Source organism: Pleurodeles waltl, chromosome 8, assembly GCF_031143425.1.
Source record: "Pleurodeles waltl isolate 20211129_DDA chromosome 8, aPleWal1.hap1.20221129, whole genome shotgun sequence".
In the NCBI taxonomy this organism is placed as follows: Eukaryota; Metazoa; Chordata; class Amphibia; order Caudata; family Salamandridae; genus Pleurodeles; species Pleurodeles waltl.
Genome location: NC_090447.1, coordinates 1,418,060,090 through 1,418,080,342, shown reverse-complemented (window position 1 = coordinate 1,418,080,342; position 20,253 = coordinate 1,418,060,090). Strand labels below are relative to the sequence as shown.

Here is a 20,253-nt window from a genome sequence, read left to right as displayed (position 1 = left end):
GTTAGATAGGGAATACTGGGTCTTTTATGTTTTTTGTTTGCTGTGGTTTTTAATAATCACTTTTTTAAATGTTAAGGTCCTATTATCAGTTGTAATCTCAAGTTATGATCACACAGTGTGTACATGGGATTTCTGTAACTCGAACTAAGCCTAAAGACAGTGGGGGTTATTCTAACTTTGGAGGAGGTGTTAATCCGTCCCAAAAGTGACGGAAAAGTGACGGATTTACCACCAGCCGTATTACGAGTCCATTATATCCTATGGAACTCGTAATACGGCTGGTGGTATATCCGTCACTTTACCGTCACTTTTGGGACGGATTAACACTCCTCCAAAGTTAGAATAACCCCCATTGTGCCACTGTGTGAACAAAACAGCAAGTTGGATGATATACCAAATCCTTCTGTCTCATTAGGAAACAGTTGCTATGTGAAATTACTTTAATTTGGAACTAACATAGGAAAATGGAGGTTTGGTATGTATAGTACACATAAAGCTAAACAAAAACACATGTATGAAAAATGAGTGTACCAGTTGCAGTTGATATGTAATAAAAGGATGGAAGTTCTATTGAGTGATACACAATAGCAGTATTTATCTGAGTTTGTTGTTTCCTTTTGATAGACAAAGATGCTGCCATAAATGTTGTGTTGTTTATAATTTACAACAACGTTTAGAACTCAAAACGGCTTCTGCTAATCAGAATACAAATAGGATTACAGAAACGTTGTGAAATTTAACCAAATGCCTACATAGCAATGATAACATACCCCCTGACTGCAGTACATCATCAAACTAGAAAAATGTCAGAAAAAATAGGCAAACAATTGAAGTGTAGAGAATTTACATCTTGAAAACCTAAACAGGGCAAAAGTGTAAAAGTACGATGCCACAAAAATAGTTGTAAACTTCGAGAAGGAGTAAACAAGTGTGGCTCAAACAGTCATAGTTTTCTTGCTGGAAACTCCACTTGACTAGTGGATCCAATTGTTTCATGAGGCATATATGAGCCTAGACAGAAATCTACTAATCAAAGATCTACATGCTTTTGCCTAATTCTCAAACAGCAGCTTTTTTCTATTATATGGTTAGTTTTAAGGCCCTTTTTTGCTCCAAATGGAAGAAATGTTTCCAGGCGAAGAACCCACTTCCAATAGAATCCCTTAAACCTTTGGGTATTTTCACCATAAACACACATACCCTTTGTAAGAGTAGGTGTATGCATGCTTCCAAGATGAAAATGGTCTTGCAAAATATTTGTGAATACTGGCAAGGGTTAATCTTTCTGGATGTTCCAAACATTTAGCATGCTCAATTTGCCCCATGGATATTCCCTCAACCTTCCTTTCCCCCACCACTAGCTAAAAATGTGGAGCTGCTCAAAATTCTGTATAGTGGCTGAACTTTATCAATTGTATGTTAACTTTGCCCAGAGAAAAAAATGTAAAGTTCTGATCATGTGAATAATGGTTTGGCAGTCACTAGAGCAAAATTAACATTTGTTCTCAAAGGGAGTTATTCCTAACTGAAAGCAATACACAGCAAAAAATGGCCTTAAAGCAATTTTAAGATGCAGTTGGGATAAAATAAAAAACGTGTAGATGTTCACAGATATTCTTTCACTGGGATACGTGAGTGTACCACTGAAGTTTGAACCAAAATCAGGGGTTTTAATGTTGTCTTTGAAAACTTTGTAATCTTTGTAGGATTTCAATGTCTCATTGAGCTTCAGTTCCTTCAAATGTAAAAGGACCAAATGGAAGTAAGGAAAACATAGATCTAATAGCGAAAACTGTGTCCATGTACAATTCATTGTGGAATCCTTCACAGTCTTATTTGTTGATCAGTGTCAGTGTGACTGATCTCAGCTTGGCTCATACTTAACAGCTGTTGGGAATCCAGCTGTTTTGTCATCCGCTACCTTTTGAGCTTAGTGTAGTATGATTAGTACGAACCATAATCAACAAAGTTGCTAATGCATCTATCTGCAGGCAATCCTATTTTGTAAACAACATTTTTTTACATCAGAATTTCATATTTTCATGTTTTCATAGTAGGTTCCAGCTTGCAAAGGCTGAAGGCTAAAAGACCTAGATTGGTTTTGATGTCAAGCTGCAAATGGGACTGCTCAGCAACTAAGATCACATTTTAAATGCAAGGCCATTTTCTGTATGTTTGGTTTGAAATTCATATTCATATGGCATTTGATAATTGTTAATTGCTTTCTCTATCTTGTACTTTTAATGTGCTTATTGCTAACCTGATATACGGGGCTCATCTATAGCAATGTACAGTCCTCAAACACATTGAACAAGAAATGTGGGATCTCATATGCCAAATGAAGCTCAGCGTCTGATCCTTTGGAGAGTTTGAGCAAAGTATCTGCACTGGTAACAATTTCAGGTGATTGAGTTGCCTCCATAGCTTCCTACATGGATGAGGGATGTGAGTCAGAGCGGTCGCTAAAGGAGTTAGAAGAACAGGATTGGTGAGAGAAAGAAGATGGTGGTAAAATGAAAAATATCAAACAGGCCTGATGCACTGGTGTTGTATTTGGTTGGTGCAGTGAGCAAGCCTGGATAATAAGTGATTAAAGCCTTTTTCATTAACTTGGTAAAATTTTGCTACTCTTATAATGGCATAAAAGCACAATGTTATTAAGTGAAATGTATTTATATTACTGCTGCTCAAAATGTTGGCTGTCCCACAAGGTTAATTGACGTTTCCTAGGGCTCACCCAGAGCCTGGATAAGGATATTATGCAGGATGCGCGAAATCTAGGCATATTTATACCTTACGTGATACAACATAGTGCAGCTGTGGGCTTATTCAATTTTCTGTTGTGACCTATGCTGGCAGTGAATCTTCAAAAGGCACCACCTTCCTCTACCATTTCAGATTGTATTAGTGTATCCCACTTGCCACATAGAGGGCATATAGGAGAATGACCATTATTAGTATTGACTTTCTGTAAACCCCAAAAGACTGTGTGCCTGATTACGAGTTTAGGTGTTGTTAAACCACCTGATAAATAACAATACCACAGAGTATGTTATTTATCGTGTGCGATAAATAGCATCTTTTACAAGCTTATGGAGAATAACATGCGTTTTCTGAGGTTTAACACACCAAAATACACATGATATGGTAAACACTGTGTGCTTTTTCCCCATTCAATTTCAGCAGGCTTGACCTGATTAAATTTAATAAAGATTGAATTATTTGACACATCTGATAATTATTGGATGCATTAAATACTTTCAAACTCGTAATTCCGACCCATGCGTAAACAAGGGTTTACGCAGATGGCGGAATTAAGCAACCCACTCGGAATCAAGCCCAAAATTTGCTTATGGAAGCCAAATTCATCCAGGTGCAATACATACCATAATTTTACAGGCGCAAACAGGCTATTCAGAGATGAAACATTAAGATAAATGTTGATTCCATTCCAGCTTTCCTATGTGACACCCTCCTCCACCTGCTCAGTGCCGCGCATGTATGCCTGATCAGTAAGCGCACAGGGAACAGAGGCTCTGATGTTTTCCATTTGTCAGGCTTAAGGTAGTGTGGGTATTTCTATAAATGCCTAGCTAGGCTCCATTCTCGTTGTGCTCGACTGACTGGGTTTAAGGACAGGGGTTTTAAAGAAACAACAACTGTCTGTGAATGAGGTCATTACCAAGTGTACATCCTCTAAGAATAACCCCACCACTAATTGAGGGAATGATCATTGACCAACATTTTGGAAGAAGTAGCTTCTATAGACTCTTCATAGGTCGGACCTCAAGGCCGTCCCCCCTCCCTCATTGGGAGCTTCATCTAGACAGCCAATATACAAAAGAGAAGCTGGGGAGCCTTTTAATGTCAGCATAATTAACAACGTATTTTATGTATGAAAATTCAACATAGTTTTATATTATCCTAGAAAGTAGAGGGTAATATGTCCACAGATGTAGTCAGCGGTCCCCTTAATTCATTTTGCCTCAGAGTAATTTACTAAGAGAGGGTTTTAACATGTCCACAACCCTCTGTGATTGCCTTTCTTAGTAAGCCAAGGTTAAGTCTTAGAACTTGTGGATATGGGGCTAGGTCTCAGTGTTAGAATACAATCATAAATTTAGCACACAAGAGTGCTATGGATATCTAACCTGACATGAAACTTCTTTGACAAAACAAGCAAAATTTAATTAAAAGGCCATGCATTTATTAAAAAATGTGTCTTAAAAGTATGCCAAAAATGTGTGATCACTGTTATTAAACATGTTAGGGAGTGCCTTAAATGTGTTCCAGATCAGAATGCCTATCACAAAGTTGTTACACAGATTTGGGTTTTGGTAGCCGCACATTGGTCTATGAAACTGTTAAAAACCAAACTTGTTATTGTTCTGTCCATTATTTATAGTTAGGTAATAACTTGGATGAATTCACCTCACCCGAAATTATTGTGATCAAATCGAGAGGAGAAAGGGCATTCGGTACATTTACAGCCCAGTTACTACATCAATCAAGAAGCAGCTTTGAAAATTCTAGTTTAGAATATTGATTTGTGCCAGCCTTGTTGGTAAAGCAGGTTACGCCTGTGGCATGTCCTCTTTTCTACGGCACAAAGTACTTTTGTTAAACATTTCAGGCAGTATAATTTATCTCAGTGGCGCTCCTACACTGTACGTGGGGGGGTCCTCCCTGGCCTACCACTTTTGCAGAGGGTGCCCCCTGGAGCTTGGTGCCCCCCCCCCCACACTGTGGGGGCTTATGTTACCCCACTGATTTATCTCTGTTTGACCAAATAAATATGGAAATTACAGACTAAAACAAGAGATTACGATTAGCTTCTGCAGACTCTGAGTTACTCCTTGTGTTTGGTGTAGCATCCTAGACTTCAAAGGCCCTTCTCACATAGGTAGATTCAGTTGTAAATGTAAATTTACGACCAACCTTACCTTTCTATACATTACAGCAATTCACAAAGGGATTCCTGGCACGCATAACTACACATGAAGAGATCTCTGCCACAAATGTATAGTTCTTCGCACCTGTAAATCCAATTGAAGAGGTGGAAGAAACTGGCATTACTGCATGGTTATGGTTAGCCTTGGGCATTAGTAAATGATCACAATCATGTACATTTGTGGATATTCGCAAACACCTTTCCTTGCCCTTTTCACCATGGAAACAGTAGGATCTTAACTCCAGCCAAGGGCTGGCACAAACTCTCTTCCAGACTGGGAAGTGGAATGGATCACTCTAGCTTTTCTAGGGACGTAGAGGAAGGAGCTTCTCCGCAGGGAAATACTTATCTACTAAAAAAAATACCAAATTGTGTGCATTTGCATAGGGGATCCTATTCTGACTATGTGACGCTATCGGCTCTGGAGAATTCCTTACTTAATGAATAGGACCCTAGATGGAAAGTCACATGAAAGAGTGCATTTGCATCCAATGCCTAACATTACAGCCTAAAGGAATTGCATTTGGCCCTAAAAAAATACTCAACTGTGTGATTTCAAGGAGAAAAGTTAGGGTCTTTGAACTGATAAGCGCATGCTGGAATCATGACCTTGATGACTATGGTTGAAAACCAATGTTGAGATGATTTGAATCAATGGTTCCCAACCTTTTGATATCTGTGGACCCCCACTTTAACATTAATGGAACCCAGGAACCCCCACTGAAGCATCATTGGAATCCGGGGACCCCCCGCCTGAGTCATTACTGGCAGCTGGGGACCTAATTTGTCAATATTTGTTAATATTTGTTAATGTTCTAAGCAGTCGCGGACCCCCTGAGAAGGCTTCGCGGACCCCCAGGGGTCCCCGGACCACAGGTTGGGAACCACTGATTTGGATTATTCAAAATGAGTGATACTATATATTTTCAGCTAAGGAGCTTGAAGAAAATCCAATTTATTGAATATTGTCCATGTGGAACTCAAGACTGTTTTGGTCATGAGAGGTAATGTCTGCTCTGCACTGAGATAACTTGTGCACTGGGCTAATAGAATTCACCAATGGGCCCGGTTGGTGGATTATTAGTGACAAAGCAGTAAAGGATGTGCTCTTTCAAATGTGCTAGAAACTACCAATCAACATACTTGTTTAGTATGTGATGGTATTTGCAGTTGGAGTCAATCTAGTAATAGATTGTTTTGTTGTTGTATCATTTGATTCCCTGCCTGTCTTAGTATGATCTGGTAGTGCGAAGAAGACAACCGGGAACGTGGTCAAACAGTGACAAGTGAGATTATTAGCACTGTTAGAACAAGCTCCTATGTACAAAGGCATTCACATAGTCTTTGTACCTGAAACTTTTGTACATGGCTATTTCTCACTTCAACCTAAAAAGTTAGTAGGAATAGATATCAAGATTCAGCCAAGATCCCACGCATAGATCCTAGATCTGGTTTCACTGTGGCAGGATGCTAATCAGAAAACCACACACTGATCTTTAAATCTGCAAAGATTGGATGGAGTTAGGACCAATTGTGTGAAACAGATAGCCATGCTTGTTTTATACTTATTTACTCGACTGTAGTTAACCATCTAAGCAGTGCAGACTGGACGATTCTCTCTTATTGCTAACAACACATGCAGTGTTGTCCAATTCAGCGTTGCCTTTTCCGAAATTGTTGATGCTGGTTTTGAGACAGGCAATGTGTTTTTGTTCAAGGAGAAGCAACCACCATCGGAAAGAGTCTGACAGCTAAATCAGGCCTTGTGGATTTAGTATTGCAGATGATTTTCCTAACAAATGAATTAATATCCATACATTTATAATCTAGCGCTGAAACCTCCTAAGAAGGTATAAGCAGGGTTCTGCAAAGTCGGTCCTGGAGAGCCAGGTCCATGCCAGATTTTTAGCATATCCACATTTATAAAAACGATGTTTCAGAAATCTGCATTATTCTAAATGTGGATATGATAAAAATCTGGCATGGACCTGGCTCTCCAGGACCGACTTTGCAGAACCCTGGTATAGTGATTTGTCCGAAAGGGTGTCATGGTATCAGAAAAAGTGAACTTCTGTGTGAACAGAGTATTTCAGTTGAGTAAATGGGAAAATCTGCAGGACAAACGAGCTAACACAAAACAGGTGGTTTGTAGGTGCTGAACTGTAAATTGTTTACCAATCTAACTCAGTGGCGTTAACAAAACTTGAGGGGGCCCACCTGAAAAGTACATGGACGCCCCCCTCTACGGACTCACTCAGGAGCTCTCAGGCCAGGGTACTGTGCTGACGGGGGCCTCTGGAACTCGGCCCCACCCCAGCACCTCGGGGGCTACAGGGGCCTTTGTTACATCACTGATCTAACTTCGTCTTGAGAAGCTTTGTTAGTATTGTAAAAAGGAAAGAATGTGCTTTCATATTTTCAGGACCAGTTCGGAGATCTGGCCTTGGTAGTGACCTGGAACTTAAAAACATACATAAGTTACAAATTGCAAAACTCTATTAGGGAAATTTATTTTAATCAGGCTCCAGAGGACAGTGCGGAATTTTGCAATTACAAGTGGTGCACTGTTTATTCCACCCGGCAATTACCAAGTGCGATGAAGATTGCAACATTCGTTAAATTGGGGCAGGTCCAACCTTCCAGAATTTAAGTGGCAGAAAAGACCCAATATTGACTGGTACACATGTATTTCGAGAGGTAAGCACCAAACTCCAGTTACTACTGATTATTTTGAAATAGGCGAAACTTATCTTGAGAGATAAATTCCAAACACCTTGGTATCATGGTATTATTGTATGCGATTACTGTCACATCCAACGCAGGGATCTTGTAATCAGACCCTAAATAGATAATTAAAGATTTTTCTGGGAGCCAGGAAGCTTGTTTGTGCATATTTGTGATGTGACATTTTTCGTGTCCCAAATGCATAGCCGACTGGTATTTTCAACCCTCTGCAGCTGGTGCACTGACTTAGCAGTGGCGGTTGTTTTAATGCAGCCGTGAATGACAGCTGCTCCCGCCACCACTGGTGCACGAGGACACGCGCGCCTGGGTCTTTGTGGAAAGGTTTGCTAATCCATATTCTGTGTAAGTGGACAGTCCTATCTGTCAGATTTCTTCAGAAGGTAATTTAGTGTCACTTTTAGGACAACACTTGGGTGCGTCAACATAAATTTTCTTTGGCAGCTCTGCTGATCAATGCCCTTGGCTCATTTTAATCTGTAATTTGAGTATGGAAGTGAACACATGGTTTATGTAGCGCCAGAATCTGTTAATATAATCCATTCATTCAGTCAAAAGAGAAGTCGTCTACAGTGGACTACCATAACTGCTAAGTTTATTGAGATAAAAAGAGGCAAAATGACGCTGATTTGATCACACCTACCACGGTACTGTCTATTTCGTGAGGAGTTATGAAAATGTCACTTACCCAGTGTACATCTGTTCGTGGCATCAGTCGCAGTAGATTCGCATGTTCTGCAATAGCTCGCCATCTGGTGTTGGGCCGGAGTGTTACAAGTTGTTTTTCTTCGAAGAAGTCTTTCGAGTCACGGGACCGAGTGACTCCTCCTTTTGTCTCCATTGCGCATGGGCGTCGACTCCATCTTCGATTGTTTTTCCCCGCAGAGGGTGAGGTAGGAGTTGAATTGTAGTAATAGTGCCCATGCAATGGAGTGACTAAGTATGCACTTATTTAAGGTTGAGATGATACATATATAAATAATTGAAGGTAACTTCCAAACTGCTACAGGCTCCCGGGGAGGCGGGTGGGCACATGCGAATCTACTGCGACTGATGCCACGAACAGATGTACACTGGGTAAGTGACATTTTCAGTTCGATGGCATCTGTCGCTGTAGATACGCATGTTCTGCAATAGACTAGTAAGCAGTTATTTCCCCAAAAGCGGTGGATCAGCCTGTAGGAGTGGAAGTAGTCTGAAATAATGTCCTTAATACAGCTTGACCTACTGTGGCTTGTTGTGCGGATAACACGTCTACACAGTAGTGCTTGGTGAATGTGTGAGGCGTAGACCATGTGGCTGCCTTACATATTTCTTGCATTGGGATGTTTCCTAGAAAGGCTATGGTAGCACCTTTCTTTCTGGTTGAGTGTGCCCTTGGTGTAATGGGCAGCTGTCGTTTAGCTTTAAGGTAGCAGATTTGGATGCATTTAACTATCCATCTGGCTATACCTTGTTTTGAAATTGGGTTTCCTGCATGAGGTCTTTGAAATGCAATAAAGAGTTGTTTAGTCTTTCTGATGTTCTTTGTTCTGTCAATGTAATACATTAATGCTCTTTTGACATCTAATGTATGTAGTGCCCTTTCAGCTACGGTATCTGGCTGTGGAAAGAACACCGGAAGTTCCACTGTTTGATTTAGATGGAACGGTGAAATAACCTTTGGCAAAAATTTAGGATTGGTCCTTAGGACGACTTTATTTTTGTGTAGTTGTATAAAAGGTTCCTGTATAGTAAACGCCTGAATTTCGCTTACTCTTCTCAGGGAAGTAATGGCGATGAGAAATGCCACCTTCCAGGTTAGGAACTGTATGTCGCAGGAGTGCATGGGTTCAAAAGGTGGACCCATAAGTCTAGTTAGGACAACATTTAGGTTCCATGAAGGAACAGGTAGTGTTCTTGGTGGTATAATTCTCCTAAGGCCCTCCATGAATGCTTTAATGACTGGTATTTTATATAGGGAAGTTGAATAGGTAGTCTGCAGGTATGCAGATATTGCTGCAAGGTGAATCTTAATGGAAGAGAAAGCTAGGTTAGATTTTTGTAAGTGAAGCAAGTAACCCACTACATGTTCTGGAGTTGTGTGTAATGGTTGTATTTGATTAATATGGCAGTAGCAAACAAACCTCTTCCATTTACTTGCATAGCAGTGCCTGGTGGATGGCCTTCTTGCTTGTTTTATGACTTCCATACATTCTTGGGTAAGTTGTAAGTGCCCGAATTCTAGGATTTCAGGAGCCAGATTGCTAGATTCAGCGATGCTGGATCTGGGTGTCTGATCTTTTGGTTGTGCTGTGTCAACAGATCTGGCCTGTTGGGCAATTTGATGCAGGGTACCACTGATAGGTCTAGCAGCGTTGTGTACCAGGGTTGCCTTGCCCAAGTTGGTGCTATCAATATGAGTTTGAGTTTGCTTTGACTGAGTTTGTTTACCAGGTAAGGAAGGAGAGGGAGAGGAGGAAAAGCGTAAGCAAATATCCCTGACCAGTTCATCCATAGGGCATTGCCTTGGGATTGTTTGTGTGGGTATCTGGATGCGAAGTTTTGGCATTTTGCGTTCTCCCTTGTCGCAAACAAGTCTATCTGAGGTGTTCCCCAGAGTTTGAAGTAAGTGTTCAGTATTTGGGGGTGAATTTCCCATTCGTGGACCTGTTGGTGATCTCGAGAGAGATTGTCTGCGAGTTGATTTTGTATCCCTGGTATAAACTGTGCAATTAGGCGAATTTGGTTGTGAATTGCCCAATGCCAAATTTTTTGTGCTAACAGGCTTAACTGCGTGGAGTGCGTCCCTCCCTGCTTGTTTAGATAATACATTGTTGTCATGTTGTCTGTTTTGACGAGAATGTATTTGTGAACTATTATTGGTTGGAAAGCTTTTAGTGCTTGAAAAACTGCAAGAAGTTCTAGGTGATTGATATGCAGTTTTGTTTGATGTACGTTCCATTGTCCTTGTATGCTGTGTTGATCGAGGTGTGCTCCCCACCCTGTCATGGAAGCATCTGTTGTTATTACGTATTGTGGCACTGGGTCTTGGAAAGGCCGCCCCTTGTTTAAATTTATGTTGTTCCACCACAGAAGCGAGAGGTAAGTTTGGCGGTCTATTAACACCAGATCTAGAAGGTGACCCTGTGCTTGAGACCACTGTGATGCTAGGCATTGTTGTAAGGGCCTCATGTGCAGTCTTGCGTTTGGGACAATGGCTATGCATGATGACATCATGCCTAGGAGTTGTAATACCATCTTTGCTTGTATCTTTTGTGTTGGATACATGCGTTGTATGATGGTGTTGAAATTTTGAATTCTTTGTGGACTTGGAGTGGCTACTCCTTTTGATGTGTCTATTATGGCTCCCAGGTATTGTTGTACCTTGCGTGGCAGAATTTTGGATTTTGTGAAATTGACGGTGAACCCTAGTTTGAAGAGGGTTTGTATGATATGATTTGTGTGATTTGAGCACTCTATTAACGAATGGGCCTTGATTAGCCAGTCGTCTAGATATGGGAACACATGTATTTGCTGCCTTCTGATGTGTGCAGCGACTACCGCTAGACATTTGGTAAAGACTCTTGGTGCGGTTGTTAATCCGAAAGGCAGTACCTTGAATTGGTAATGTATTCCTTTGAATACAAACCTTAGGTATTTCCTGTGCGATGGGTGTATTGGTATATGGAAATAAGCATCCTTGAGGTCTAAAGTTGCCATGTAGTCGTGCAGCTTTAGCAATGGCAATACTTCTTGTAGTGTGACCATGTGGAAGTGGTCTGATTTGATGAAAGTGTTGACTACTCTGAGGTCTAGGATTGGTCTCAGTGTTTTGTCCTTCTTTGGTATCAGAAAGTACAGTGAGTAAACTCCTGTGTTTATTTGTGTGTTTGGCACTAATTCGATTGCATTCTTTTGCAATAGTGCCTGCACTTCTATCTCTAGGAGATTGGAATGGTGTGTTGTTAAATTTTGTGCTTTTGGTGGTATGTTTGGAGGGAACTGTAGAAATTCTATGCAGTAACCATGTTGGATAATTGCTAGAACCCAAGTGTCTGTAGTGATTTTCTCCCATGCTCTGTAATAATGACCTATTCGTCCCCCCACTGGTGTTGTGTGGAGGGGGTGAGTGACATGTGAGTCACTGTTTAGTAGTAGGGGTTTTGGGGCTTTGGAATCTTCCTCTATTTCTAGGGAATTGCCCTCCTCTATATTGTCCCCGAAAACCTCCTCTATACTGTCCTTGGTAACTGGACGGTGTGGCTTGTGAGGTGCTGGCTTGTGTGCTTTGACCCCGAAACCCCCCTCGAAAGGGCGTTTTACGGAATGAGCTGTAATTCCCTCTGCTCTGCGGGGAGTAGAGTGCGCCCATGGCTTTGGCAGTGTCCGTATCTTTTTTGAGTTTCTCAATCGCTGTGTCCACTTCTGGACCGAACAGTTCTTTTTCATTAAAAGGCATATTGAGAACTGCTTGTTGAATCTCTGGTTTAAATCCAGACGTTCGGAGCCATGCATGCCTTCTGATAGTTACAGATGTATTAATTGTCCGTGCAGCTGTATCTGCAGCGTCCATGGAGGAGCGGATCTGGTTGTTGGAGATGGCCTGTCCCTCCTCAACCACTTGTTTTGCCCTATTTTGGAAGTCTTTGGGCAGATGTTCAATGAGATGTTGCATCTCGTCCCAGTGGGCTCTGTCATAGCGCGCAAGTAGTGCCTGGGAGTTCGCGATGCGCCACTGGTTTGCAGCTTGTGCTGCGACTCTCTTACCAGCTGCATCAAACTTGCGGCTTTCTTTATCTGGGGGTGGTGCATCTCCAGATATGTGAGAGTTGGCCCTTTTCCTAGCTGCTCCTACAACAACAGAGTCTGGTGGCAGCTGTGTTGTGATGAAAGCCGGGTCCGTAGGAGGCGCCTTGTACTTTTTTTCCACCCTTGGTGTGATTGCCCTACTTTTGACCGGGTCCTTAAATATGTCTTTTGCGTGCCGGAGCATACCAGGGAGCATAGGCAGGCTTTGGTAGGAGCTGTGGGTGGAGGAGAGTGTGTTGAACAAGAAATCATCCTCGACCTGTTCTGAGTGGAGGCTTACGTTGTGAAATTGTGCTGCTCTAGCCACCACCTGAGAGTACGCGGTGCTGTCTTCTGGTGGAGATGGTTTTGTAGGGTATGCCTCTGGGCTGTTATCTGACACTGGGGCGTCGTATAGGTCCCATGCGTCCTGGTCTTGGTCACCCTGGCTCATGGTGGTGTGAGCTGGGGAGTGTGATGGCGTTTGTGCTGGTGAAACGTTAATCACGGGCGGAGGAGAGGGTGGTGGTGTAACTCTTTTCACCACTTTTGGTTGTGGTGCTTGTTCCGTCTGGAACTCCAACCTTCTCTTTCTCCTAATGGGGGGAAGGGTGCTTATTTTTCCTGTCCCCTGCTGAATGAAGATACGCTTTTGCGTATGGTCCGCATCAGTTGCTTGTAGCTCTTCCTCAAACCTATGCTTCTGCATTTGGGAGGTTAGCGAGTGCTCTTCTGTATAAGAGCCTGAAGCTGGGTCGCTTGCAGTTTGTTTCGGCATCGAAACTTTGTCTGCGTGTTTTTTCGGCTCCGAGGTGACTTTTTTCCTTTTCGGGGCCGAAACCTCTCGGCGTCGATCTGTTTCGGTGCCGCTGTCTCGGCGTCGAGCCGTGTCCACACCGGCATCTCGGTGTCGAGGCTTGTCTCCAGCACTTTCTCGGTCCCGAGAAGGCTGCGTGCCGGTGTCTCGACCGGAGTCGGACGATCTCGGCACTGTTTGGGCCTTTTTCGGTGCCGACGGTCGGTCACCGATTTTATGGGTTGAGCCATGGCCTGGTGGCAGTGGCGTCCCCTGGGCCTTGTAAATGTTTCTTTGTGTGGTTTTCGACGTCTTACTCACGGTTTGTGTATCGTCGAATCCTTCGGAGTCTGAGTCTTGGATCGAGAAGGTACCTTCCTCTTCCTGTTCCTCGAACTCCCGTCGGGCTGTCGGTGCGGACGCCATTTGAAGTCTTCTGGCTCGACGGTCTCGGAGTGTTTTTCGGGACCGGAACGCACGACAGGCCTCGCAGGTGTCTTCGCTGTGCTCAGGTGACAGGCACAGGTTGCAGACCAAGTGTTGGTCTGTGTAGGGGTATTTATTGTGGCATTTGGGGCAGAAACGGAACGGGGTCCGTTCCATCGGCGTTCTTCAGCACGCGGTCGGGCCGACCAGGCCCCGACGGAGGATCGAAAAACTACCCCGAAGGGCACCGGAGCTCTTCGATCTTCGATGCGGTGTTGAATCTAAGTACGCCGATCCCGAACGCAACAATACCGACGAAAATCTTCCGAAATTAACTATTTTTTCTGTTCCGAAACTCGGAGCGACAGGAACACGTCCGAACCCGATGGCGGAAAAAAAACAATCGAAGATGGAGTCGACGCCCATGCGCAATGGAGACAAAAGGAGGAGTCACTCGGTCCCGTGACTCGAAAGACTTCTTCGAAGAAAAACAACTTGTAACACTCCGGCCCAACACCAGATGGCGAGCTATTGCAGAACATGCGTATCTACAGCGACAGATGCCATCGAACATGACGTTTTTTCGCCAACTCTTAATCCCGATAAAAATGTTTGGGAAGTGTGGACGTTGTTTCTGTCTTCCCTTCCTGGAAGTATCCTACAAGGATCCTGGTTCATTTCTGCCCTCTCTTTTATTTGTTTTGTAAATTAGTAAGATTGAAATAATTTTAATCAATCAAATAAATGTACAGAATCAGCAATTTTCCAGTGCAAATTTTTGTAGTCCTGATTTCATAATGGATTTTATAGTGGGCTTTATAATGGAATAAACCAGTGGTTGCTAAACTTGACCCCTGGGATCTGCTAAGCCTGCTCAGGGGGTCCGCGACTGCTTAGACAATTAAATAATATTAACGGATTTATAAAGGGTGCATAATTTTAAAAAAGCAAAATGTAAATCTGAGCATTTTAAAATGTTCTATAAATGTTAAAGAATTTAAAACTGGAGGATAACAATTAAATTAGGGTTCTCATTTTGATTAATGAAAGCAGTGCAGGTATATCAAACAGAATGTAGTATGGACGACTAGTGGCCTGAAATGAATTTAGAAAAGGTCCAACATTTTCATTACAATTTTGTTTTTTTAATATTTGTTTGTTAATTACATAAAGGATTAAATATTGTGTGTATTTGTTTGATGAATGCTTGTTTCTGTATTTTTTTAGTATTGTTTTGCGGTACAAATCATCCCAAATGCTTAGGCTGGGGTCTCCCCCTTCAAGTAATGACTCAGTGGAGGTCCCCGGATGCCAACAGTGATTCATTGTAGGCCCCTGGGTTCCAGTAATGGTTAGGTGGGTGTAAACAGGAGTCAAAATGTTGAGAACCACTGCAATAAACAGTAACTAGTCCCAGAATGCAAAGGAAAAACCTGGAAGGGATGAGCTACTCATGCATTGCCCTGGGAATCGAGAGCTCTGGCATCATTGATCCTACCTGTATGGCCAATGAAGTACGAGTATTAATGGTTCCTAGGTAATAACACTTATCCCCCACATTAACATCTAAGCAGCCCTGCAAAGCCCCCTCAGTAACCATCCTATTAGATTAGCTCCTCATCATTTCCCTGCATAGCCAGAGCTGAAGTACAGTGCATCATCACTGGTCTCTGTGGTTGCTGGAAGGGTGACCGGTGTAATGCTGGGGTTCACAGCTGGTCTAGCTTGGAGCCTAGGAGGTTCCAGCCTCCCAGAAGAGGAGTTAACTTTCTGTGCACGGACCACAGTAACTCAAGTTTATGTTCTTGTTTCTGCCCTGGCCAGTTATTTGATCTTCCTTCATAAGGTGCTGGACGATCAACCGGTGGAAAGGCTGGGGAGAAAAAACACCTGCACTGAGCTTTTTTTTTAAACTAAGTTTACTGTATTGTGGTAAATAGGCAGCAACAGAGAACACATGCACCACTTGTTGGTACTAACCAATACACTGCAAAAGGATGGAGTGGTGCAGCTTACGGAGGGCAGAGAAAGCCAGGTCTGCATCACATTATACCCGAACATACCTCGCCTGTCAGTCACCTGCAAACAGCAAAGCCAGCTTTATTTTCTCTTAGCTGCAGCCTCCAATCGCCCTGCCAAGGGCCCTCCGTTTGTGTGAGAACCTCCAATCCTTCTTTGGATGCAGAGACAATACCAATATATATTAGTCTAACACGAGATGTGTGGCACTGGCAGGGATGCATTGTTGATAGGACCCCAGTCACATGTCCACCTAGTAAGGGACCAACTCAAACCCATTCGCATATGCCATTGATCTTTCATTTTCTATGAAAGAATCAACAATCTGTGATGTTTGCCCATTTCATCTTTGTCTTTTCATGCCAAAACAACATTTCCATTCTATGTTGCTCTGATCTCCTTTTCTCCTTCAGTGCTGCATCATCCTCCCTCTTGGTAAGAATGTGAGCCTGAATCCCACCCTTCAGCACACAGAAGCAACATTTTGGCATGTCCTGCCTTTACTCCACAGGTGTAAGAGAGGTAGTCAGATGTGTACTAGTCTGATGTATCTGCTGTCATTTAATGAGAGAATGGAGCAAGATGAATAATTGAGACCACAGTGAGATATAAAGTCCATCTTTGTGGTGCTGTAGATCATCGGTATAGATCAATAGTAACCTGTCGTCTTGGTTATGTCTCCAATGCTTGTAGGATCTTACTAGTACCTGGGCGACCTTTCTGCATCTAAGTCTGCTTATTTACTCATCCCACATTGTTTCCATGTACATATCAAGACAGAGGAGGGTGGTATAAGAAAACTCACTAGCCCTGCTAGTTTACGTGGGACATCTGGAATCCGAAAACACTTTTGCAAAGGAGGGATTACTGTTTGCACACATTAGCCCTCATTATGAGTGAGGCAGAGCGGAATTACCTCATGGAATTTCGCTCCACCTGAATCCAAGTGGGTTAGTTTTTCCAAACCCTGTTTTTTTCCAGCATTTGGAGAAACTAGACCTGATTTTACCATGAGGTAATGCTGCACCGTAACATCTCATGAAGCTTTGGCTGCAGCAGGAACCACTCCTCCTTTTTAACATGCTCCTCTGCCAGAAACCACCTTACTCTTCCATCCCAAACTCCCCCATCCTCTTCCCTCACATGCAAACCGCAGGTGGTAAAGTGTGCAATACACCCCACAGATTTGAGAGCAGTGTTTTACAACTGGAAAAATCGTTCCCAAACAGTAGTTACCTTTTCCATTGGCTTTAAATTGTAACTGCATGGGACTGGAGTGGATTTGCTCTACAATAATGGTAACATCGTATGGAATTGCACAGTTGCCCCCAGAGGCATGCAATTCAGAATGAAGGCCACTGTGGTTTGGCTTCCTTTATTACCTAACTCCAGCTTGAGACGTTTATATAGTTTTCGAAGTTTTAACCCAAAGCCCTCTTTTTAAATGATTCTCTTATGTAACAGTAAATGCCCTTTACCTTTGGGTAACTTTAGAACAGCAAAACGTTTATTTAACAGTGATTAATGCGCACATATCAAACTCACACCAATAGAATGGGGCACCCACTGAACACAACTTGAAAATAAAATTGATGCATTTTAATAGGGCAGCAATCCCAGGTGAACCGCGTAGCCCCCTGGCGTAGAACAATTCTGAAAGGTTTGAAACCTTTCAACCGCATTTGCTTTTCTGTGTGCTTCTTCTGTCTTATTGTAGCAATTCTAAAACATTTAAGGGTGCATAACAGCATATGAAGGTAGGAAAATGTGGGTTCTGTGTTTGGACTAAAAAGCTGAGGTGCCCCACTGAATGAATAAATAATGCGTGCATTACTTTAGTGCACGTCCTTTGAACTATTCTCTTAAAAGGTGCGTTGCAGGGGTATATACGGTAAGCTTCACATTGCATTGTCTACTACTGCATTAAGTTTGGGTAAAATAGCAATTGAAATGGCTCAATTATTGCGAGTAGTCAACATCTTGGTGCTCTTATCCCAAAACAAAATGGCCGCCTCTACCACTACTGAATGATTGCTTTGCCTCAGACATGAACAGTTTATATTAGTAATTGTAAGAAACTATCCCAGTCAAATATTGAATTTAAATAAAAGGGTTTGCAGCTCCTGTATTTGTTTACATATAGTTGTCAAAGTGATGGTGGAGAGATTGACTTCTTGTACTTTCTGAACGGTGCTTCTGGGCTTCAGAAACTTGGGAAATGCAGCACTGCCAAAGATACCTGAACTAAAAAGGAAGTCTCTAACCTTAATAGTTATAGACCACGGACCATGATGAGATGTTATAAAAAATAATGTATGTTGAGAAACAGCGAAAATAAATATGGTCCTGAAATACATCAAATAAAGTAGTCCAGCAATTCCATGTATTTGAAGCTTGCTATCGGACTGCTAGTGCTACCTTCGTTTGACTGATGGATTTAGGCATGGGTTTGCTTCCTAACACCATTACATGACTTCCCTTTTAAATTGTTTCTTCCCAAATGTTTTGCTTTCTTCCCCTGTTTAGTGCAACCTGGTTAAGACAATGGTTTGTTTGGGCAATGCAGCGAGATGCACCTAATTTGCAAAACAGGCTTCTGGTGGCCCCTTGTGTGTCTCTTCCATACTATAAGCTGCAAGGGGTGCTTGACCAAGAATTCTGCTTGTGCAGAGTGACTGGAAAGGAGGACAGCTGCTTCTAGAAAGGCAAACTAAAGAGTGCATTTACAACGCACACCTAGCTGTTAGGAGATTTCTGGATGAGTGTTCACTAAGTGCTGGTGAAGGATCTTTACTCTGGGTTGACCTTATATTTTGTTGCACCATTCCCCCTTAGCAATTCAACCACACTTTCTCTGGTGGTGGTGCCCTTAGAGGCCAGGTAGTATGGGATTGTTACAGAACCAGCCCTAATCACCAAAGAAACTTTCACAACCATATTTCGGATAATTTTCAAATTAGGACTTTTCTTGGGTTTCTGTGGATAAAATATCAAAACAGGCTATACATATTTAGCAAAGCAATGACTACAACTGTGATTTTGAACATGAAACATGGGTTTTGCAATGTCTGTGTAAAATAGCTGACACTTAATCTGAAGTTCTGTATGGCTTCTCCGTGAAATGGTCAACTTAGGAGTTCCATCTATGAAAGCGTTCTCATAGTCTTCCCAAACAGTTTGCTCTTAAAGTTCATGTTGCACATGGCCGACCACAGCGCATGCACGTTTCTCTCTTATCAACCTTATCCGTTGGCCAGTTGACTGCTTGCTGCCGTATACTGTGCAAATCATTCCAGTTTCCTTATTGTATTAGTGGAGAAATATATATGTCCCCTGGCTGTCACCTGCCATTGGTAATTATTACAGATGTCCCAATATAGTGGGGCAGTGCTGGCTCCCTGTGGGCATTGGGCGGGGAAAGCGATGCCGGGCTTGGGTTCTTGTAGATATAGGTGTTCACCTCCTCAGACCCATAGCCATAGTTTTCCGGCACGTGACCAGTGGCCGTGCAAGATGAGGTCTGGAAGGTACCATGCTTTGCTAGAATATTATGGTAATTGAGAGGTACAAATGGGATTTGTCCTGCCGGCCTGATATCCATAAAGTGCTCATTTCCAGAGTCATAATGGACAAGCTTGGGGGTGCCCTTGCTCAAGGATTCGGGTTCGCTTACACCAAGGTGGTGATGGTTCGCATGCCCATATTTGGTTTCCTTCATGCAAATCCTTCGTGTTTGTTCATACACCACCGGAACAGGAAGCAGGTGGCTTAAAGGTCCAATGGTTTTTGACTGGAAACAATCTGATTTTGGCAACACAGAGTGAGTGAGGGGGGTTGAAAAAGGTTTGTCATGAGGACTCAACTTGCCATGTATGCTTCTGGTGAAGTCCAGCTTGCTTTCCTCTTTAATCGGGTGCTGTGGTGCCTGCGGCCTGATGTCCATCTTGCTGGATTTCATGACGCTTGAGCTAAACCCGTCCTCCCTGTACCCGCTGTGTGGCCGCGATGCTGAGCAGCTGCTGAAGCTATCAGATGTGTTGTCATCGCTGAATCTTCTGGCTGGCATTGCCACAGTTGAAAGAAAGACAAATAGCATTACTCACTCAAGGGCCACAATTTTCATTTTTTTTTGTTTACAAACTTTAGTAACATTTCTATACCGTCAAAAAAAAATACAACAAGCACAACATTTTTAGCAATACAACTTGACCTGTCTCATAAATAGGAATGGTTTATTAGCATAACAATAACTCTTGTACAACATTATAATTAAATGGGCCACAGTGGATCTTAGTTTCAATGGGTAATCTTAGAAAAGATAAGCATGTCTAGAAGACAAGAGAATGCATTAAAGAAGAGGAAATTGAAAGGAAAATATTGGATTTTCTCTTCAGATGTAGAGAAAGACGGTTTCAGGAGAATTTGTAATGGAAGTGATTTATCTATAGCTTTTTGCTAATTTGACAGGAATAACTTTAACACTTATGCCTCTTCCAAATAAATAAAAATCCCAGCATTAAACAGGTCTATATGTAAGGTCACTTCTAGG

General features: G+C 42.5%; 1 protein-coding gene across 1 annotated transcript in view; it reads right to left on the bottom strand.

The window, feature by feature from the left end:
- Positions 1-14,263: 14,263 nt before the first annotated feature.
- The window catches only part of SIM2 (SIM bHLH transcription factor 2), a 285,872-nt gene continuing 279,882 nt past the window's right edge, over positions 14,264-20,253 (bottom strand). Inside the window, exon 11 of the mRNA XM_069202534.1 lies at positions 14,264-19,763. Within this exon, the coding sequence (XP_069058635.1) occupies positions 19,045-19,763 (719 nt within the window). The 3' untranslated portion in view covers positions 14,264-19,044. The remainder of the gene's footprint in view (positions 19,764-20,253) is intronic.